General features: G+C 41.6%; 1 protein-coding gene across 4 annotated transcripts in view; it reads right to left on the bottom strand.

Moving 5' to 3' along the window:
• Positions 1-24,121, bottom strand: part of MYO1B (myosin IB) — a 125,542-nt gene that overhangs the window by 75,167 nt on the left and 26,254 nt on the right. For all 4 annotated transcript variants that reach the window (XM_065669943.1, XM_065669947.1, XM_065669944.1 and 1 more), the window contains exons 2-3: positions 23,567-23,707; positions 6,649-6,764 (exon numbers count right to left, since the gene is read on the bottom strand). In XM_065669943.1, the coding sequence (XP_065526015.1) occupies positions 6,649-6,764; positions 23,567-23,701 (251 nt within the window). In that variant the 5' untranslated portion in view covers positions 23,702-23,707. The remainder of the gene's footprint in view (positions 1-6,648; positions 6,765-23,566; positions 23,708-24,121) is intronic.

The following is a 24,121-nucleotide window of genomic DNA, read 5'->3' as shown; positions in this document are numbered from 1 at the left end:
ACAGCCATCCCAACATGGCCACATCACAACTGCTTTCCTCTGTTTTCTCAGAAGGACTTCTGAAATCTCCTACTAAGTATGAAGTTTGTATCCCGTAGGTGGTGCGCAGCAGCCTGCAATAGAAGAGGCTTTTCTCAGGCGTGAAGTCTTTCTGACTCTCGAAGGAAGTGTGATGCTTCATCCCCTTTTCATCTATACACTTGAGGGATTTACATTTATGGATACACCATATCCAGTACTGCCTCTCTATAGAGGCTAAGCGAGTAATAAGTTTGACCCCTTCCAAAATAAGACTCCAATATTCTCCGTAGGGGTTTTTTTACGCCTTCTTTTTTCAACTCGTTCCTAGCATGGGTTTAACAATTAGGTCCTGGCAGTCCTCCCTAATTGCTATTTATGATTTCTGTCAGCCCTAGATGTTCCCTCCCTGCCCAGCGGTTAATTTTGCTAACTAACCATTGAAGTGATCATTTTCCCTTGGCTATAAATCTCTGAAAGAGGCACCCTGCTAAGCCACATGAGCAAGTTCAAAGACTGAGCCTCTAAAGGAGTCAGGAACTATTAGAAATAATAATTGCTAATAATTGCTGTGAGGTGAACAAAGCCATGGTGGGGATTTAAAAATTAAAATAAAAATTAAATAATAATAACAACAACAACAACAAATAAATAATACAAATTAACCCCTCCAAAAAAGCCCAAAACAAAATTAAAACAAATGAAGATAAGAAAAGGACAAGCTGGAAAGGAAATGTTAAAGAAAAAAATAGAACGAAAAAGGACACTAAACTATGGCACAGGCTCTCACCCCACCATCCCCTTCTTCAACAAACAATGATAGCTACTTTGTATGTTAAAACTCTGCTACCTATAGGAAAAAGTTTAGTTTTACACACAGGCAAAACCTATCCTTCACAGCTGGGGCTTTATCATGCCCTTCAGACAAAAATATTTGCTTTAAATCAAGGAGGAAAAAAGAGCTACTGCAACCTCAGTGTTTCCAAAGACATGCAATCCTGGAATACCAGCAAAAAAAGCCAGAAGCAAAAAGGTAACTTCTGTATTCACCGCTTACACCGCCTCAAAACTTGTCAAGGAAACAGCAAATTGTGTCTGTTGTCAGAGTAATTGCAGATACCTGCAGGGTGACAATTTGTCTCAATAATTACTAATATGATGATCACTGAAATGGCAGACATTAATAAGTTCCTCATTCTTGCACTGTAATAGACATCAGGTTGATATCTTTGTGCTTGTATCCTGTGTAAAGGCAAGCTGGTTTTCACCAGTGACCTGCAAAAGTTTCAATTGTCTGAATTTGAAAGCTTTTAATTCAAAAATAGTAACAAGTAAACAAAATATACAGCAACATTTCGTAAGTGGAATTAAATACATGTTTGATAAGAGCTATTTGCCTGCTGTCCCAGTTATTCACCATAAATGCTTCAGTGCATAGCTAAAAAACACACACTGAACTCTTTGCTTGTAGCTTGCTGTTAGCAGGACAGTTGCTACTTTCTATTTTGTGTCTCCACTTAAAATAACCTGTGATTCTTCTGATGTGAGCCTGTAAAGGCTTTTCAGAACATAAAGGGGAGCAAAAAACCATCCTACCTGCCAGAGACAGAAAGCTGACAGGAGCAAGGAGCAGATGCTAAGATAGGAAATGCAAGAAAGCACCTACTCCGCAATCCCTTAAAGCAAATCTGTAGCTACTAGGAAAGTGATGGGGCATGATGGTTACAAATAAATGGTATGATAAGTGATTTATTGCCTATTGCCTTCCCTTCAAAGATGTCAACAGTTGCCTTTGCCACTGGTGGAATTCAATGTAAATTAGCAAGATAGACAGCCTGGTTCTCTGTCATGTCTAGCTCACCCAACAATGTAAGCAAAGTAGCAATTACATCAACTGAAAGAGTAATTACATCAACTGAAAGAGCAGAACAGAAGTGTTAGTACAGTACAAATCAAGCAGCAAACTGTTTGAACACTGAAATGTCATACTCTGCCCTGTGAAGTCAGGGACAAGTTTGATCCTGCCTTGCAGATAAAAACAAAGCCAGCAAGATTAACAAAATGTTTTCAAACAACAATTAAAGAGCTTGGTAAACTTCCTATTACAGCTATGAAAATAGCCACAGACTATGAAAACAAGCATTCCAGGAGACCTAGAGAAGTAACACTTTATTACATGATGTCACAACAACAGTGGTGCATTTAGAGAGGAATGAACTATTAAAATAAAACCTCTTTGATCAGGTGTAACACTATATATAATTTTATCAGGTATAATAAGATCCCAGATCACCTGAACAGAAACGTTCTCACAGAAATTCAGTTCGGCTGCCCATGCAGTGTGTGCCCAGGGCCTTACTCCAGTCTCCAAAGATCATTACAATAAAAAAACAAACCAAACCCCAACCCTGCTCAAACCCTGCAATTAAGAATTAACTGGCGTCACTGAAAGCGTCAGTCACTCTCACAGACGCTCTTGAGGAAACACAGAGCAGATGACTCGGTGTTCGCTCCCCTCCTCTTTCAGATTACAGCTAAGAAAACTCATGAACGGATTTTTCATTCCTGTAGGTATGTTTCCCTCAGTGACGATCTACGGGAAAAATTTCTTAAGGTGCAGAATTCCTTCATGTTATTGTACACTTCTCTGTTTCCTTCTGTTTTCATTTGCTCACCAAGGCCACTATTTTACTGGGACAGTTGGTATTCTCATGCATATCCTCCCTACACCAATCCATCACACCAAAACCCCTGCATGCACCTCAAGCAGAGACAGAAGGTCATACAACTCTGCTGGTAAATAATCAAAACATTACTTAGATTCCTTGGTTTCCCAGGAGCTCCAACACAGAGCCACAGCTCTGGGAATATCCCATAGCTGTCTCATCTAGAGGCGCTGACACTTAAAACCTATGATTCCCAACCTGAATCCTCTCCAAAATCACAGACCTTGGAGAGTATGAGCAATCATGCCAACAGGTGACAGCATGTTTATTTGTGATGGAAGACCTGATGTCATACAGACCTGGTTTCTATAGGAACCTCAAACCAAACCACTGCTAGAATTTTCTTGTAATAAATTGTTTGCATTTTTTCTAGCTAGCACTGGTAATAAAATTAGATTGATTATTTGTAGAAAGGAGATGCTGAAGTATGAAACGCACTATGTATCATTTTATTTCTGGGTCATATGCATTAGTTTCCTTATAAATGGTCAAGAATTTTGCTTTGCTCAGGATGACACAATAGGAACCACAAGTCTTTTCCCGAAGCCCACTTAAATGATACAGTGAACTTACCCACAATCAATTCTTCTGAAGAGGCCATGGCTCAATGGAGATTTACACATCAAAGAAAAATCAGTACGTACATCTCCACAAATCAATGTTGGGTTTTTTACCCCCACGTCACAAGAAATACCACAAATTGCAATTTGCGTCTCAGTAGCTCTTCATTAAAGTTCCTGAGCAGCTAAAAAAAACACCTTGAGGATTGCAAGGTCTCTGTGGAAGTGCAGCCTGCTACTGCCAAATCAATCAACTCTGGAATTAGCTGCAAGCTCCAAGGCTGGGATGCCAGCTCTGTCCCAGACCCAGTCCTTGGCCTGCACTGACCATCATGGTAAGTAAGTGCCCCACTGGTGAACAGCCCAGGCTTGGCTGCAGCAGGACTATATGGACACCCTGTAAGCCCACCTCATGGTCTATTAACCAGCATTCATGTACCACCTCTATGCTCACAGAGTGAACAACTGGACTGGCATGAATCCTCACACTACAGTCCAAGGCACTATACATTAAAATGGATGAAAAGTTGTTCAGGCTTGTCAGAGATGGCATAAGGCAGCCCACACTGCACTTATTTCATACACCTACAGTATTTTAAAAGTATCTTTTAAAGGTGGTGAAAGTTTACCAATTTTAGCACAAAGTAGTCATTTTGTGCTCTTGATTCTGCAGTTCTCATAAGAATCTACAAACAAGTAGAAAGGGAAGCAAGGTGAAGCAGGATCATTTTATACTTCTACAGTCTGAGAAGAAAACACTCTGTAAAAGAAACCATAAGAAACACCGTTTCCTAATCCTGTATGTTTAAAGATGTTTTGCCTACTTAGCAGGTGTCAGAAAACAAAATTTTCATACAGAAGCAATACCAAACAAACAAAATTGGTGGAGAGATCATATCTGCCCATGACAAATTAGTCTTATGCTTTCAATGACTTGGCACTCTATCCAAACTCACAAGCGAAATCCATCACACAGTCAAGATGACCTGACATAAGTTAAAAAGCCAACATTTTCTCACTCCCATCTACTGCTCTTAAAGTGGTTTTCTAGTGCTCTTGGACTCCAGAAGTTCTTGCTTTGAGATGGCAGCCTGACTATACAATTATTGTCAACAGTGATATATGAAGTTTATGAAACATTTTTCTACCAAATTAAGATTCTCAAAATACATACAAGAATGACTGTTGAGCATTTCTATTCTGGAAAACCATCTCTCAACAGAGGAAGAAAAATGTGGAGGTCAATATATTATTATGTACTTGATCCAACATGTAACCAAGTGTCATGGTTTAAGCCTATAACTCAGAACCACGCAGCTGCTCACTCACTCCCCCACCCTCTTCCTCGCCCCCTCTCCTGGAGGGATGGGGAGGAAAATTGAAAGAATGTAATTCCCACGGGTTGAGATAAGAACAGTTCAATAACTAAGGTATAACACAAACCACTACTACTGCTACCAATGATAATAATGATAAGGGAAATAACAAGGGAAGAGAATACAACCTCTCACCACCCGCCAACCGATACCCAGCTCGACTCAAGCAGTGACCTAACCCTTCTGGGTAACTGCCCCCAGTTTATATACTGGGCATGACGTGCTGTGGTATGGAATACCCCTTTGGCTAGTTTGGGTCAGGTGTCCTGTCCCTGCTTCCTCCCGGCTTCCCCTCCTCCCTGGCAGAGCATGAGACTCACAAAGTCCTTGGTCAGAGTAAACATCACTTAGCAACAATTAAAAACATCGGTGTTATCAGCGCTGTTCCCAGGCTGAAAGTCAAAACCACAGCACTGCACCACCTACTAAGACGGGGAAAAGTGACTGCTACTGCTGAACCCAGGACACCAAGTACATAGCACTGACTTTCAGAATGTCAAATTAACTCTCAGATTTTCTTTCTAAAATCCTCCATCATATGACAACAAATTTTATGCAGCCGAACAAAGTTAGCAGAGCAGAAAGTTCTTTTAGCAAGCGACTGTGTTAATATAGCAAGCAATTGTGCTTGCTGAATAAAGCATAAAGGAAGAAAACCTGCACATAGCCAGAGTTCAGATCCAAGAGGGGCAAGACCAGCTTGAAGCTTATTTGATCTGATGATTTTGCTGTTTGCATTTTAGCCAATGTATCTAGATAAGTTACAGATGAAGTGTGAAGGCAAAATGTTAATCAGAACAGAATAACTTCCAGAACTCTTTCCATACATAATTTGCTTTTAACCTAAAAGCTAACACTGAAGGAAGATGCATAAATGTATGGCCATGTTTAGGCTCTTATCCTATCACTGAAGTAAATCTCCTAAATATGTGACTGAAAAGTCAGGTGGCAACCTCCCAACACACTGGAAACACTTCTCTATCCTAGTGTCACGACGAGGAGAGAAACAGCTGGCTTTAATCTCATCACTATGATGTCAAACAAGATAAAACCATTACTGCAACATACAGACCTTGAAGACCAGGTACCTCATTTTCAGCCGTACCATTCATACCCATGATCAGAGTCCTATCCTATTATGGACAGGACTTGACCACATTCCATTACTCTCAATAAATACAATCAAATAATACAGGTCATGTCTGTTCTCTACAATCACAAGAAAAGGCCTCTGACTTCTCTGCAATATGCACCCCTGTAGAAGACTTGCAGAAGGTGAATGAAAGTCAGAATAAGAGCTTAGACACACTTCCCAGTCTTCTATTCCTAAATTTCAACTTGGAATTTACATCATATGCAAATCGTACTTTGCAATATTGTATGTCTGTATATTTTAGCCTTAAAATTTGCATTATATATTCATGACACTTTGGCTGACCTCTTAGAATGGGCTCATTTCCACACACCACAGAGGAGACCAAGCTTTTATTTCCCTACAGTTACCATTCAGACACGTCCAATATGTTTCTGCATTCATCACAAGTGTTTTTTCATTTTTTTTTTTGCATTGTGCAGAGAGAAATTAAGCGTTTCAGATATCAAAAGTAACACTATATGACTCAAACATATTTGACACTTAGAGGCCTTCACAAGGCAATCTGGACTTTGTAAGAAACAGATTTCCTTGAAAACAGACTACTTTAGAATGCAGTAACAAAGGCTACTGCTAACAGTTAGAGGAAAATGTTCCAAAATGCATATACCAGGATCTTAATAGATGAAACAGAAAGAGCAGCTCATCTCAACTTCTCTTTAAAATAAGGACGAACTAATAAAAACTCATTTTGGGGGAGTGGCGGTGTGATATTTGTTTCATTTGCTTTAATCAACACAGACCTTTAGAGACAGACAGCTGGTACCATCTGTTCCAGGACAGAATGAAAACTAAAACTTCGTCATTGTACTTACATGTGAGGACTGAGTTCATAAAAGTTTCGGTTTCTGTATTCTTCCACTTTCTCGGGAGTATAAATGGGTAGAGATCTGTAGGGGTTTATTGATATCACCACGCTACCAATGTATGTCTGTTGAAGGAAAACAGAAAAGTTATCATGGATTTTACTTTTTAACATACTTTTGCCACTTATATATTATTGTCTCATTTAATACTCATGCAAAACCAAATAGGCTAATTCTAGCAATGAATAAAATAGGTACACATGCTCAGAAACACCTTTTAGATCTCTCTCAACAATCACCAAGCAGCTATTCTACATAACAGAAAGCCTCTCGTGAACATATTTTAAAAGAAAGCCCAATCTTACATGTGACAAACTCAGCTGGGAGAGGGAAAGGAAAAAGGACACAGATGTCCCTGAAGAATCATTCCATCTGCATGGCAAATGTCACACGAGCTCTGCTGCAGCCCTCAGGCACTCATACAAAACCATGTAAAGCAAGGCCAGGGTTGGATTGCACTCCCTCACCCAAGAAGGAGCTTCACTCTATCTCTTCAAAGCCTCAGGCACAGAAGAGCTTCACAGAGAGGAAACCTGAAGGCTAATAGCCTCTGACAGGTTTCTGTCAAAGACATTTACTGTTAGGATTCAAGTCACAGAATCACAGAATCACAGAATCCCAAGGGTTGGAAGGGACCTCAAAAGATCATCTAGTCCAACCCCCCTGCAAGAGCAGGGTAACCTACAGTACATCACACAGGAACTTGTCCAGGCGGGCCTTGAATATCTCCAGTGTAGGAGACTCCACAACCCCCCTGGGCAGCCTGTTCCAGTGCTCTGTCACTCTTACAGTAAAGAAGTTCTTCCTGATGTTAACGTGGAACTTCCTATGTTCCAGTTTACACCCATTGCCCCTTGTCCTATCACTGGATATCACTGAAAAAAGCCTAGCTCCATCATCCTGACACCTACCCTTCACATATTTGTAAACATTGATGAGGTCACCCCTCAGTCTCCTCTTTTGCAAGCTAAAGTCAGTCAAAGTCCTGCTGTAGTTCCTTAGCAGACATGAAGCACGATTTTTATTTCCAGACTCTACACACACTTGGAAAGCAGACGGAGTAACGCACTGCTTTACTCTGTAAGGTCCCACTCACTGCTGAGCCGAATGAAGACTGATACCATACACCATGATTACCATGTCAGCACATGACACAATTAACCTGCCTTTGTCAAGCCTACTGGGAGGTGCCCTGCAGCTTCCTACACCTCCCCTCAGCTGCAAAGGCTGCATTTGAATATACCAGAGTGGCAAAAAATGCCAAACCCCTATTTCACCCTGCCTGTAGGTACAGATCAAAGATTAATTAAACCCCAAGCGTTCAGTATCTCTTTCCACAACCATGAAAGAAACAAGTAACAGGTGGCGAAACACAATTTTCCAGTAACCAGGGGCATCCTGGGAGGTGTAAGGGCTGCACACAAAAGCCAGAGGTTCCCATTATTTGGATTACATTTGCTAGTAGCTACAGAAGTAAAGCAGTGTTTTTTACAGAGATACATGATTCTTTGCAGTGACACCTTGCAATCATTATTTGGACTTCTCCCCGCAACTTTTGACACAAGAGAACTAATATGTGCTGTAATATGCATTAATATGTGCTGTAATATGCATTTTGATAGGGGAACAGAGGCATCAGGAGTCCAAGTTACTCACCAACAGGTTCAGCTGTGTCGCAAATAAATAATATTAATTGCTGCAACACTTCCCTGTCTAGCTTTCCTGTCTAAAGCAACTCTCTGCTAAATGTTAACTAAATCTGGTCCTAAGCAGGAAGCTAGGACAGCAAGATTTCCCATTTTCTGTAGCATGCATATGCACAGGCAAGCTATGAATCCCATGGCATTTTCTGTCCTGTTTAAAACAGAGTTGAGCAAACTAGGCTGCAGTGATAAAATACATAGCATGAGGCTTCCAGAGACTCTTGTAGCTAACCCTTGTACTGTTTACTACCCAATTGGATGAAACAGAAGCAGCCTCTGCTGACAACTCACTGTACAACTGCTGCTATGATGAAACACAATACTTCACTGATTGGGCTCAAAACTCAGCATTCCTAAACATATATTTTCCCCACACCCTCCTTCAGAACTGGCCAGAAAACTTCTGCAGAACATTTCACCCCATGCACCCAAGCCCAGAACAGAACAAATACCCTAGAAACAGGCTGGTTTTCACCCCAAGAGCCCATGCAGAGCCTGGCGACAGGGAGCAAGCATGAAGTTGTCTCCCATCTTGGCAGCCAGGCTACAGCTCAAAACAGGACAACTCCAAACTGTCTTGCACTGCAACCCAGGACAAAAATGCCCCTAAAGGCATTCAGATACTGACTGTTGAGACCAATCCGTAAATAATTCAGATTTCTGCTAATTTCAAACACATGCCACGGTGTATGATTATGTATATATATTTTCTTCAACTACGGATAAAAAAAAATTGTCCTAGTTTTGTGGTCATCCTCCCCCAAGGAGGAAGATGTTTTCCATCTATGTCTAATATCTTTGGCTGAGCAAGACACAAATGCAAAAACTGCCTTTCTGCAGAATCTACTTGTCCCTCTTTAACACATGCAGCTTTGGCTATTTGCAAGTCTATAGATTCTTAAGAGTAACATAGTCAAGAGTAACAGTCAAAAGTAACAGTCAAGGGTAACAGTCAAGGGTAAGAAGCTTTCTAGCCTTCACAAGTGCAGGGATACCCCACTTAGGACTCTTTCCTGATAAAACATTAATATGTTGATTTGTTTCCTCCTAAATCTTTACAACTTGTGAATTCAGCCTGTCCTGAAATCCGTGCTGGAAAGAATCAGCAGAATGGAGACAAAGACCAGATCTTTAAGATTGTATTTTGAAACAGAAATTCTTTGAAACTTGAAGACTTGCCCTTTTCAGCTCGTCTGCCACCATAACAGCATACAATGTAATTGCTAAGTTCCCTGAAGTACCCCAAGGTAGAGAAAGATGAGTGAAAGCAAAACCTTTGATTTTTAATTTTGAATACAGGCTTTCAAATGAGATTTATTTAGAACCATCTCTTCATGGCTAAGTATTGCTTAGACAATGTATTTTGGGAATTCAAGTCAGCTGTTTATTGTCAGACATGAACAAATACAGACCATTTCCTAAAATACCAATACTTCAAAAGGTCAGATGGCTATATAGAAACAAAGACATACTCATGTCCATTTTAAACACTAAGGCAAACCATGTCAAGCAATCATTGTTTTTTGCTGCAAAGCTGCTTACAAGAACTAATGCATTTCCCCTTCTAAAAATGCCAGTATTTCAAAGCTGATGCTTAATAGCTACTTGCTACTGGTGGTCTGTGAGATTCCACGTAACAGGGATAAACAGATCCGGAAAATAGCTTTCCCACATAACATCTGCCTTCCCACCAGAACTCTATTATAAACAAACAACATAAATGGCTTAAATCCTTGAGCAAGGGACAAGCATAGAAACATTCCAGTGATGAAAGAAAAATGCCAAGAGTAGTGGGAGACCATACTGTGGCACTCCAGAGACTAAAGAGATCCTTCATTTTCCCTGTTTAAGGAAAAAAATTAAACCCCAGAGGAATGGCCTCATGATGATGAACGCCCAGAATGCAGGCAGGAGATTTGTTTCTTTCTTGGCTTTGACATGGTCTCGTTATGCAAGTTTGGACAAGAACTGCTGTCTCCTCAAGTTTTGCTAACTAGAGACTCTTGATAGTACTCCTTCCTCCAAATTTCTACTTTAATGCAATAACTCACAAGGAAAATTCTGCCTCCTTGGCATGTTTGTCCAGAGCCCAAACCAAGAGTACTCTCACTCGCTGTTTATCAGTCCATCTGTCACGGAGTATGGCAACACTGTAATGGGCTAACATTTCATCTGAGCAAAAGAGCATTGAAATGTCTATCAGGTCAAATGTCAGCACATTCTGCATTCTCCACCAAAACAACACATACAACTCATTCCTGTTCAGCAAAGGGTTTAACACCCCAAGCAGGAAGAAAATTCCGAATTACAATTCAACTGGAAAAGATGATAATATCTGTTACACATCACTTCTAAGTACTGTTCAAGATGCAATGATCAGGACACTTTGATGCCTGATTTTCTCCCCATAGGACTGAAAGCTAACATAACCTCTTGGGGCAAGATACTGCTACTACTTCAAGCTTGTATGTGCCTTGCAAAGCCGCCTGTGCCTTTCTAACCCAAGCAGCTTTAAAGACTGGCTTAAGAGGAAGCCTGAAATAGCAAGACAATAGGAGGCACCCATTGCTTAGAAGAAACCTACAGGCAGCAAGCAGCCTGTTCCCAGACAAGCACTGGGGAAAGCTATTGCTAGAAACTGGCAAACTGCCTAAAACCCCTGTGGACCTTTTTAGCTGAGAGGTTGCAAAACCCTTACAGAGAGCACAGGGAAAGTTCCAAACACCTCTGCAGCCAGGACACACAAGCACTGTGGTAAAATCTGATACACAAGTAAGAGGCAATACAGGCCAACTCAAGAAGGGGAGCTTTTAGAACACCACTAAGTAGAGCTTATGGAAGAGTATTTCACACCCTGGGATACAACATATTAATAAAGCTATTTCTCCTCCTGGTAAAGTTAGTCTTGCAATACTCCAAGGACCCAGAAGAGAGAAGATTGCAGCTGCAGAAGCCAAGGAACATTACTGAGAGCAGCTGAAGCTGCATCATAGGAGTTATCGTACAGCCTGCTCCATATCTTTAAAAGCTCCTCTGCATTTGTAGCAAAAGCAACCTTCTGCAGAGTTTAAAATCATTAAGCATCTATACAGATTTGCTGCAAACCTGGAAGTGCACGCTACATCACTTTTGTCAGCTCTGTTTAAAAGAAACTCACTGTTTCTTGCCCATGGCAGCTAGTAACAGGCCAGACAAATTGCTACTGCACACAAGTCACTCCAGCCTTAAAATGCCCAACTGCTAATGTACCCTGCAAGCGTGTTCAATTCCCAAAGGCCAAAAAGGTTGCCCTATTTTATTTTTTTAAACCTACTATTTTTTAAACCTATTATTTGGGGGTTTTGCCCTATTTTATTTTTTTTCTGTGCTCCATTTTATTGGAACACAGAAATGGAAAACGAATTCTAGTGAAATAAGATTGCTAGTGTGGATGCTGATTCTCCCATTCATGCAGAATAATTTTAATACTCCAGATATGTATGATACATGTTTCCTTAGTATTGATTATGCTCAAATGTACAGGGTTCCTATGACTTTTAAGAGTTTTACATCATGCCACTAAAACAATTCACTGAAATGAGAGACACTAAAGTTAGATCAAAGAGAAGTGTGACTAGCTTTTATTGGCACAGATCCAGAGCCATGGCTTGGGCAGCACTGTTTTCTTTGCTGGGGGGAGCTGCGTTTTGGCTTTGTGTGTTTTTCCAATGTGACACATGCAAAATTATATTTCTAATATAATACTCATTTTCATTTGTGCTTGCCTGAAGTACTGTGGTTCTGGGTCCTGCCAGCTCATAAGAACATGCGCCGTTGCATGCTCAGAATAGCCGAGGCCAAGGAGATGGCAGACACAGAGGAAGCCTGTACTTACATGTTCTCGGTTTTCTGAACCATCCCAAACTCAAACAGAACTGGGCAAATTTAACCCTGCAAAGTTACTTTGTAATGAAATCTCTCATTTTAATAAACAGTAGCAACTAGATCAGTACCTTAGTAAAATATCATCTATTCTTTGAAAAATCTTGCTGTGTGCTCAAATTTGGTTTTCACTGTGGTTGGCCACAATAAAACAGCTAAATGCACCCTCCTTCTGGTCCATTGTGTATTTTTCAGGTTGGCAACACTCGTGAAGTTGCAAGATGCTATGTTTAAAAAGAATAAGGAAAAGAAGAACATCAAGACTAAAAGTAAAGCCACCTTAGACCATTACTATTTCTGAGGCTTTGATTTACTGCATTACTGCGTATAGCAATGTAGGTAGAGAGGGATGGGCTGGGTACTTGAAAAAGACAGACAAACTACGATTACAAACTGGAGAGACATCAATTTGATGGAGGGACCACTTGGTAGATAAAGAACTGGATGGCTGCATGCAAAGAGTTGTGGTCAATGGCTCAATGTCCGGCTGGAGACCAGTAACGAGTGGTATCCCTCAGGGATCAGTGTTGGGACCGGTCTTGTTCAACATCTTTGTTGCTGACATGGACAGTGGGATTGAGTGCACCTTCAGCAAGTTTGCCGATGACACCAAGCTGTGTGGTCCAGTTGACACACTGGAGGGAAGGGATGCCATCCAGAGGAACCTTGACACGCTTGTGAGGTGGGCTGATGCCAACCTTATGAAGTTCAACCATGACAAGTGCAAGGTCCTACACCTGGGTCGGAGCAATCCCAGGCACAGCTACAGGTTGGGCAAAGAAGAGATTCAGAGCAGCCCTGTGGAGAAGGACTTGGGGGTGCTGGCTGATGATAAAATGAACATGAGCCTGCTTCAGTGTGCGTCACAGCCCAGAAAGCCAACCGTATCCTGGGCTGCATCAAGAGGAGCGTGACCAGCAGGTCGAAGGAGGTGATCCTGCCCCTCTACTCTGCTCTCATGAGACCTCACTTGGGAGTATTGCGTGCAGTTCTGGTGTCTTCAACATAAAAAGGACATGGAACTGCTGGAACAAGTCCAGAGGAGGGCCACGAGGATGATCAGGGGACTGGAGCACCTCCCGTATGAAGACAGGCTGAGGAAGTTGGGGCTGTTCAGCCTGGAGAAGAGAAGGCTGCGTGGAGACCTCATAGCAGCCTTCCAGTATCTGAAGGGGGCCTATAAGGATGCTGGGGAGGGACTCTTCATGAGGGACCGTAGTGACAGGACAAGGGGTAACGGGTTAAAACTTAAACAGGGGAAGTTTAGACTGGATATAAGGAGGAAGTTCTTTACTGTAAGGGTGGTGAGGCACTGGAATGGGTTGCCCAGGGAAGCTGTGAATGCTCCATCCCTGGCGGTGCTCAAGGCCAGGTTGGACAGAGCCTTGTGTGGGATGGTTTAGTGTGAGGTGTCCCTGCACATGGCAGAGGGGGTTGGAACTAGATGATCTTAAGGTCCTTTCCAACCCTAACTATTGTATGATTCTATGATTTCATCTTGCCATACTCCAGGGGCATGACAGCACATACAAAATAGACTCTACCTGTGATCCAAGCTGTGCAGCTGCACTTTGCCTTGAGCCAATGCTGGGCTAATGCTCCTTGTGCTTCAGTGAGCTGGAAGCACAAGCAGAGCTTCTGGGTACCATCTGCAAGCAACTATGCAGGCTCAACACAAGCCCAGGATCCCAGAGCAATGATCAAGTGGAAACAACAGGAACTAACAAAGTTTCCTCAAACAGGAGCTTCTGTGTGGATTTTCCCATATCCAGTAAAGGTTGGATTAACATCACAACACTAAGCCTTAGTCAGCAAAAGAAACTTCCACGCTTTGTGTCCTCTCATTTGTATTTTCCAGCAAATACAGCATCTCTGTAAAGTTTCTGATCAGCTCTAAAGAAGCCACAGTAATCAGTGAGTTGTACAGACAAGAAAGCCTGTTTCCAACCCCCTCACTGTGAGGCCGATGCTATTTTTCCAAAAGCTAGTCTGCAGTAAACTGAAAATACAAACCAGACTCTCATAAGCAGTCTTTCTCTCTCCAGATATATATATATGGAGCAACCTCTCCTGCTCCTTGATACTACTTTTCACTCTAGTTTGGATGGAGTCCTTTCTAATCATGCGAAGAAATATAATACTCAATATCTCAACAAACACAGCCTGTTCCCCATGATGACTAAAACTCTCTTGATCAAGACCACCCTCCTGCACGTAGCATTTAAGCCCCAGAAATAAAGTGGGCAAAGTCTGTATGTTGCAATAAAAATAACCCAAATCCTGGTAAGCTATTGCATGTGCTTAATGCAATTATTAATCATGATAGACAGCCTTGTAAAACCTGCACAAGACAGTAAAGACTGTAAAGAACACTACATAGAGAAGAGCATTGGATGAGTTCCTGAAACTCGGAAGGGAAGAACAGATCAAGGAAAAAGAAAAAGGAAAAAAAAATAATAAAGAAATCAAGGAAAAGAAGAAACTGAGGCAACAGTATCCACGGTTCAAGCAAAAACATCTTCCTCCTAGAGGGGACAAAATTCAGCTTTAGTGTATCTTAGTCCTCTACTAAATGCATTGATGGCTGATATAATGACACAAGAAATAAAGCTCAAACAGGTAACACAAAGGCAGAAGCGTGTATCTATATCCCAAAGCAAACAATCATGACACGGGCAACACATGTTCTGCTAAATTATTCTTCAACATGGGCTTGATCCTGCAAGTCCCTGTGCAAACAGCAGCAGTCTGAACAAGCTACAGGTAACTCACGCCGGCCATGATCATGCCCTTAATCACTCTGTAACCTGCTTTAGATCTGGGCCCTGAAGTAAGGGCAGATCATTTCCCAGAGAGAGACACCCACACAGCAAGTTGAAACGAGTACTTAAAGGGGATGTATGTGCACAGATTATGAGGTTTCTCTTCCGAGTTTCTTGAGGGCACAGAAATCTCCGCAGCTCAGTGAATATTGCTGCTAACCTCAAGATCATTATGACAGACTCTAATGTTGTTATTAAAGAAGCAGATTAATCATCTCAGCCACCCACCCCTCTGACTACATTGGGATGTTTTTATACAAACAAATAGAATGCCTACACAGGATGAAATTATAGAGAAAACCTATAAAGTAAGTGATGAGGAAGTCAACCCAAAGCAGACACTTTGACTAAGACTGCATTTAAATACTCCAGAACGTCAGTACTTCCTCACTTCTCAAAAGATAAAACCTTGTTATCATAAGCAAACAGTAGTTGGAGGCTGGATAGCATCTATGCCAAGAACCCCTGGGTGAAAACATTAGCAAGAGCACTCATTCAGAAATGTTTCACTATTCTGCATGAATAAAATGGGGAAGAAGGCAGGGAAGAGAGGCTCCTGCCATCCTGCAGCCAAGACTAACCTATGCTCTTCAGGGTGGAAACCATGTTTTTACAGCACTTGGACACTCTTGCTTCCGTTATTTGCTAATCTGTCATTAATCTTCCTTTTCTGTTTTTATTTCATGTAACATACACTGAAACCACCAGTGAATGCCCAAAATGTCATCATCACCTTAGTGAAGATTTCTTCACAGCATTCTGCAGCAGAGCCAACACCGTAACAGTCCCTGGGGCCCTACAGGAGGCATTTCCTACATCACCTCCTCTCTTCTTTCAAAGTGTCACATCACAGGCAAAAAAGAAAGAGTGTGTAGGAAGGAGAAGATCCTGACACACAGCCCACAATATGCATACAACTTTCTATGATCCTTATAATGCTTTCTTACTCCCTTATACAGACCCTGCATACAGCCTACGAACAAGTGTCTCAAATGCTATGCTCAGAATTGTGGGAGCCGTACAAAAGGAAGGGAAACAAAGCATTGCCTTGAGATAAGTAACTCTCCTCCCACGAGGCACTTCAAGGTGCACAGCAGCCAACCTGCTGGCTATGAAAGTCTTTACTCCTAACTCCAAGCAAGTCAAGAAGTTTGTTCAGCCAGAGCCAGCTGATGTGAAGGGCCAGAGGTGCAACAAGATTTCTACCTAGATAACAAGCAAAGCAAGATTTACAGGGAGGCAGAATACCACTTCTCAGACCACGAGCTATCCCGGGAAAAGATGTGCCTTGGACACACAAGCCCTTCTTCACATCTGAAGGAGAAGCAGCAGGCTTCAAGGTCCTAGCCTGTGGCAGCTGCAACAATATTATTACTACAACTCAGTAGCTTCCCTCAAAGAGGGAAAATGTTGAGGCAGTGATGGGAAAATAGCTCAGAACAACACAGGCAATCCCCAAGGGAGGATGAGAAGGAGATCGGAGGAAGCGCGCGTCCCCTGGGCTCCCATCACAGGCGGACGGATGGCTGCTCTTAAACCATCCTGCCCTTAAGAAATGACTCAGACACCTGCAACTCATGTCAAGCTCCCAAAGGAAGACCAGCAGTCCAGGCTGGACTCACTGAACAAATACAAGTGAATACACTGAAGCACAAGAGAGCAGGGCTGGATCTGGCAGGGGGATAGACTCTTCTGCAAAGGCACAGACCTGATACTGACAGGCATGCATGCAGCTAGGGCATACCCAAAAGCACAGGCGACAACAGCCCTCTTCAAAACCCAACAGAATGACTCCAACTGTCCTCAAAAGCATAGAATCACAGAATTATAGAATAGTTAGGGTTGGAAAGGACCTCAAGATCATCTAGTTCCAACCCCCTGCCATAGGCAGGGACACCTCACACTAAACCATCCCACACAAGGCTTCATCCAACCTGGCCTTGAACACCGCCAGGGATGGAGCATTCACAACCTCCCTGGGCAACTGATTCCAGTGTCTCACCACCCTAACAGGAAAGAATTTCCTCCTTATATCCAATTTAAACTTCCCCTGTTTAAGCTACAGACCAACATGATCATGCTGACATGAGAAGGTAATAAAGTTGAGAATAAAACTGAACCTCAACAATCATTTGATCATATTACAACGAATGATTTTTCCAGCATGCTCCATTTCCATCCTCCCAATATCACAAAACTCTGTTCTTCACAACAGCAATGAAGTTATATGGACTGATAGCCACACAAGGCTGATGCAAACCAAGGCAATTGGTCTCGTTCACCACAATTTTGTCCCCACCCTCTTCCTCCAAATGCAGCATCTGCAATGCCAGGTGTGAGTGCGGTAGGAACAAAGCCACTACACTTGACAGCAATTCAGTAAACTCATAAATACTACAAAGGTATCTGAAAAGGGGGCAAATCAATAATACAGACAGACATAGTGGAATAAGGTCAAGTCAGAAACAAAAAGGTTACTCCTAAAATATTAAAGCACCAGATATCAACAGGAAGCAGCTCAGTCTGTGAAACAAGTACATCACAACAAACACCCACACCACCAGAAGGCAGCCACAAGGATGCTACCTCAAACAGATAACACTGAGTTATCACACTGGAATGCCAAATATTTAATGTCTCCGTGATAAAACAACATGTGTTCAGTACCGTAAGACTGTTCCTGCCCAAAGCAGCCCACAAACTCCACACACAAATTAAACGCTGACATCAGAGACAGATTCTGTTTTGTTGTAAGAACAAGAAAAGCAAACAAACATTTTGTTGTAAGGAACAAAATGTTGACCTCTGCAAATTTGGGAAGACTTCAAGAAACAACATGACTGCAGGGAAAAAATGTGCAGGGCAGCAGAATAAAGCTGTATCTGGCCTTTAAAGGCTGACTCCCGTGAGCCTACGCAGCTCCGCTTCCCTCCAGACTCCTCACGCCTCTCTTGCTGCTTCCACATGCCTCACAAAGCAACAAACCCAACACCAAAATGAGTTTCAGACTGATACATGTACTACAATTTATCCCGAAACTCTACCATTCATGAGTCACCGTAAATACACGTATAGACACAGATGCCCCCCTCCCATTTGTCAGCATCCCAAAATACAAATGAGAAATAGCTGCTGAGCCGGATTGGCTCATCATATTTCAGCCAACTTAAAAAAATAAGTAAATAATCGAAAAATAACAAGTTCGGGGGGGAGTTCAACAGAACGAGTCAAAATTCATCAGTCACACACAAACTGCATTTTACGAATGTATTTGAAGTTTTCCATGTGGTCTCTGGGTCACACATTTTAACCGCACAAACAGCTCCCTGGAACCTTCAAATAATCAGCATTGTGGGTGTTTTCTACTTGCTAACTGCATTGCTCATGAGCCACATTTTGCTTTGTAAAGTTACAGAAGAGCTCTCACGCTTTTGTAAGTGATACTTAGAGAGCTTCTGTGAAAAAGTGATGCAGATTTCATCAATGAAAAGTTTAAGAGTTGCAAAAAGAATATAATAAACAATCACAGCTTTCTAATGAGATTTTTCTTGGTCAGACATAACCCACACATTTCCAGACATGACTAAACTCCAAGATTCCCATTTCCAATTAACACATGCGTGTTACTGAATGAGCCCTCCCCCCCAAAGCCACTCAGCATGAGATTACTGCAGAATCTGATGGTCTTTAGTAGAATATTTGGCCTAGCTCCAGCTCCACCAGCCTTCATGCTTGTTTTTATAGGCACAGCCTCCAGCTTTGCGCTCTGGTATGCAATCCAACACCCAAGTCCATTAAACTTTCCATCAAATACACATGAAATTGAACAACAGGTAACCAAGCTGTAGTCTGTCCTCTAACTGTCTGGAGTACGCTTACTGCTCTGTTTGCACCATGGCATGAAACTTTGCTGTTTTTCTTGAAGGGTTACAGTGACCATACCCAGGGTGGTACAAGAGGAGGTCAGGATGGTCAGGAGATCCAGCTCTCAATGCTCTCACAAAAAGGAGCTCCTACAGAGAAGATCTGGAATTTCAAAGGGGTAAATGGACCTGGCATTAGGATCTCCAACATCAAACATCCAGCATCAAAAGTTACTACTGTGAAAGAGACTGGAAAAGACAAAAATTGTAATTTCTTCCAGTGGAACAAGCCTATTTATCTTGTCATTTGGCTACAAGGAGACATTTGGCACTGTTCACTGATGGCTCGATCTGACTCTCACATCTCATTGAATGGTTTCGGTTGGAAGGGACTTTCAAAGGTCACCTAGTACAACCCCTTGCAATGAGCAGGGCCATCTTTGACAGAGCCCTGTCCAACCTGACACTGAATGTTTCCAGGGATGGGGCATCTACCACCTCTCTGGGTAACCTGTTCCAGTGTTTTACCACCCTCATTGTAAAAGTTTCTTCCTTGTATCTAGTCTAAATCTGCCCCCTTTTAGTTTAAAACTATTACCCCTTGTCCTATCATAACACACTCTACTGAAAAGTTTGTCCCCATGTTTCTTGTAAGCCCCCTTTTGGGTTTACCTATAAAGACAGGCTACACAATTATGCAGTGTCTGGCCAATGTTACACATTTTCAAAGCTAACAGAACTCGTTCCTCACAACAAACCCTTTTGAAGGTTATAACTGCAACTCCGTTTTAAAACTAACATATGTAGCACAGATATAGCTGGCAGTCTACAGGAAACTGCTTAGAATTTGATGTTGAGTAAGCCCTGGTTTACTGCTGCAGAAACATTTCAATCCATTCATATGGCTTCAGTTTGATGCAATTTTTTAAACTTTGACACAACTTTTGGCAATGCCTACAATGGAGCATTGACATAAGAGCTGAATTTAACCCAACAACTGAGCCATAAAAAGAGAAACCCATTCCTACTGCCCTCAGAAAGCATCCTGAGAGGTCAGCTTGTGTTTGTAGCTTGTTAGAGCTGAAGAAATCTGCAGTCTTTGTTACGCACCAACAGTAGCACTTTAACAGTCCAATCTAGTTTCCCCAAGATAGCATTGAAACTATGGATTTTACACAGTAAAACAAATGTTACTTCCAAACGGAACAAAGGCTGCATTGTGCTCATCTGAGTCTAGAAACAGAAATTGAAAGTGTAGTTTTCATGGGTGAAGTCTGGGGAGAAGAGAGTGGGCTGCAATAAGGAGAAGAGTTTGCAGTTGAAAATTAACACGGTTGTTACTGTGAGCAGCAATCCAACTTTAAAAAAGTCTTCTACAATACACAACAGTGGCATGAAATTTGCAGGGCAAATTTCTGCTGCAGGGCAGCAGAACTCAGCTGGTAGGAAAAGGAGATAATATTCCTCAAGTGATTTAGTAAATAACACCATGCAGGATCACAAACTAACACTGATTTAGCAAATAACACCATGCAGGATCACAAACTAACATACAGTTGGTAGCATCATGTGGCACAGACATAAACATCTCTTTCCACCACTGATGTAGTGAATGTTTTCATACTTGGAAAGATCTGCAGTATTTTGCCTTCATAGTGTGGATTCACAAACAGTACTTGAAAGACCTTAAAAAAACCCAAACAACTCCTGATCAAAAAACCTTGGAGATAAAAAGGGTAAATGATGGTGCAACAAACTACAACAGAATGGTTTAGGAAAGAAAGAAAAGAAAAAGAAACTAACCAAAAACTATACCACAAAAAAACTCCTTTGGTTCTGGCAACAGTTCACACTTCTCAAAAGAGCACATTTAAGTACCAGGCTTTCCCACCTGCAATGCAGAGAGGATCCTATATTGCAAAAGAAGTGTGACACCTTGTATCACCTGCCAAAGCACATAATGCAGCTAATTACACCGCATGTCAGTGCCAGGCCCAGGTGAATCAGAAACCGGGGGGGGGGGGGGGGGGGAATAACACGCTTCACTGTCACTGTCTCAAAGAACTGTGTGCTTGAATGAGGTTGTCAGCCTAAGACTTAATAACAGATAAAAATAAAACAGATTAGCCATTTGTCATTCAAACTGATTTATTTCAAGAAAAAGCTATCCAGTCTAAATTAAATAGAAACATGTAATTAAATACTTTGCAATCCATAGTACTTTGGAAAAAAAAAAAAACAACCCCACCATGAGAAATTCACTCCCGCACGACTTACAGCAATATTTCTAAGAGACTGTACAGTCTAGTGTAACCTCACAAAATAGGTTTGTATCCTTAATGTTTTAAACAGAACTTTCAAATATGACCCTAAGAGTTGGCAAGATAGAGATTGTCTTCTTCAATCTCTGGGCAAATACTTCCCTTTCCTTTTCTTCGCCTTCATATTTTCTTGAAGTGAAGTGGAATGAGATGATTCAGTAACACTCACTTTTACTGTAGGTATCAGGAATATAGTTAACCCTAAAACTGATGTGATGGAATATTGTGTACAGTTCTGGTGTCCTCAACATAAAAGAAACATGGAACTGTTGGAACAAGTCCAGAGGAGGGCCACGAGGATGATCAGGGGACTGGAGCACCTCCCGTATGAAGACAGGCTGAGGAAGTTGGGGCTGTTCAGCCTGGAGAAGAGAAGGCTGCGTGGAGACCTCATAGCAGCCTTCCAGTACCTGAAGGGGGGCTATAGGGATTCTGGGGAGGGACTCTTCATGAGGGACCGTAGTGATAGGACAAGGGGTAATGGGTTAAAACTTAAACAGGGGAAGTTTAGATTGGAGATAAGAAGGAAATTCTTTCCTGTTAGGGTGGTGAGACACTGGAATCGGTTGCCCAGGGAGGTTGTGAGTGTCCGTCCCTGGCAGTGTTCAAGGCCAGGCTGGATGAAGCCTTGTGTGGGATGGTTTAGTGTGAGGTGTCCCTGCCCATGGCAGGGGGGTTGGACCTAGATGATCTTGAGGTCCTTTCCAACCCTAACTATTCTATGATTCTAACATGTTAATCACACAAGCCACTGACTAAAGAAACCCTTTGAATCCCAGAACAGGAAGCCACTGCAGCTATTGACGATGGAGGACTTGCCAAAAGCAAGACAAAAGAGCAGCAGGGGACCCTGGTATCTACCTGCCTGTATGAACACCCAGGGGTTATCAAGGGGCACCAGACAACATCTTCAAGCCACAAGGAAAATCTAAGACACAAATGTTTGGAAATGTAACTCTCACAGGTACCAATATGTTGGGTTTTTAACCATTATGGAAGCAAACTTTACAAATACAGATCATTTTGGTATCTTCTCCAGCAAGGTTTTAATGGCTAGTGAGAGTCCTTGCCTTATTTTAAATTGTCAGCCCAAACTTAAGGAGGTGGAGTGATATAACAGCCGATAGACGTAACTGCACATTACCAAGCTAACACCTACAGAAAGGGAACATTACTCCAGCAGAAAGACAAAGCAAACCATGAACAGCAGAAATACAAAAGCACAGACTATAACTGAGGGGCAGAAGTAGTAAACAAAAATGACACAGTCCTCCCATTCTGGAAGATGGGAAAGTATAATGAAGCCACGAAGGTTCAAATGCTTAGCATGAAGGAAAAATATAGACACACTGAAAATTAAAAGGGGGGGAGGACTAAGTTATAATTAAGTACAGAACACATGTATTTGATTGTAGTAAGCTGCAGACAATCACTTGCAGAGAGATCATAGCTATGTTTTGGCTTAACTATTTTAACTTTACTCTTAAAAGACTTATCTTCCACCAGCAGTCTTGGAAGTCTCTACAAATCATCAAGTTCTCACAGCCTCAGCAGTACAACAGATGCAATACTGAGGACATTTTAACAAAAAATGGAACAAAGATGAAGCAGGAAATTAAAGGCTTCACTGGAATTAGTTTGTGTCTTCATTCCCTGCCCGTGTTTCAACTGTCAGCTCACAACATCTCTCCTACTTATCGTCACTCCTAGGTTAATATGCCTGAAGATTTTGATTACTTCCACATATATCCAAGATCACTGTTTCTACTTTAAAGTCCAACCATTCTAATAAACACTTTTTTTTTTTTAAAGTCCATGATAGCAGGAAACTTATAAGCTAGCTCAAACATATTCCAAACATGTATTGTTTCAACATCAACCTGCTCTAACATCCTGGAAGTGCCTTCCCTGTAAAGTGAATTATTTGTAACTGCGACGTCCCCCGACAATAGGACTATCAAAGTTACTGTCATCATCAGTTCTGGAACTGGTTTTTATGAAAATCAGAGGTGCACCACATTGTGCAAGGGGAAAAAGAAAAAATATCCCGGATGGAAAAGATCAAATGCAAACAATACAGCACAGGAAAGACTGCAGCAGAAGAAAGGTTAAAAATGTCCCTAATATAATAGATTATGTTCAGACATTCAGTCTATGTGTATCCTTATAAACAAACACATATTTTAATAATTACAACATAGCTGTTCACAGGATGCTATTTGTTAACATATACTCACATATACTTCATTGTGGTCAAAGCGCTTTTTCAGATTATTGATGAACGAATCTTCATTAAGCGGCTCTAAAAGAACCATATCTCCCACCCCTATCATGTCATCTAAAAGTGATGTCTTGACCTCCATTTTGGCCATTTTCTCCTGCAAAGAAACAAGAAAAAGACAAAGAGCGAAGTTAGCTCAAAATTATTCTAATTATTCACAGGCATTATCCAGTAACACTGTTTGAGGAATACAAGTGAAAAACCCATTGAATGACACTACTTTGAAATAATTTTTCCAAGGAACGTTCGCAAAGTCATTCAATCTACCCAGATAGTACACAAAATTCCAAAACTTTAACTTCTAAGAGTCAACAACGCCTTCTGATCTATTACACATTAAATATGAAACCTCAAGAAACAGGAACGAAGATTTCAGTGGGCACCACATCCAGATTTTTTGGACCACGTCATTACAGTGTTCAAGTGTACACAAACCCAAGTTTTATCAAAAGCTTCATCAACATCTCCAGTTTACCAAGTTAGGGTTTAGATTTCTCAATGCCCTAATTTG

The sequence above is a fragment of the Lathamus discolor genome, chromosome 3 (genome assembly GCF_037157495.1).
Source record: "Lathamus discolor isolate bLatDis1 chromosome 3, bLatDis1.hap1, whole genome shotgun sequence".
NCBI lineage: Eukaryota > Metazoa > Chordata > Aves > Psittaciformes > Psittacidae > Lathamus > Lathamus discolor.
This window is presented reverse-complemented; position numbering and strand designations above follow the sequence as displayed.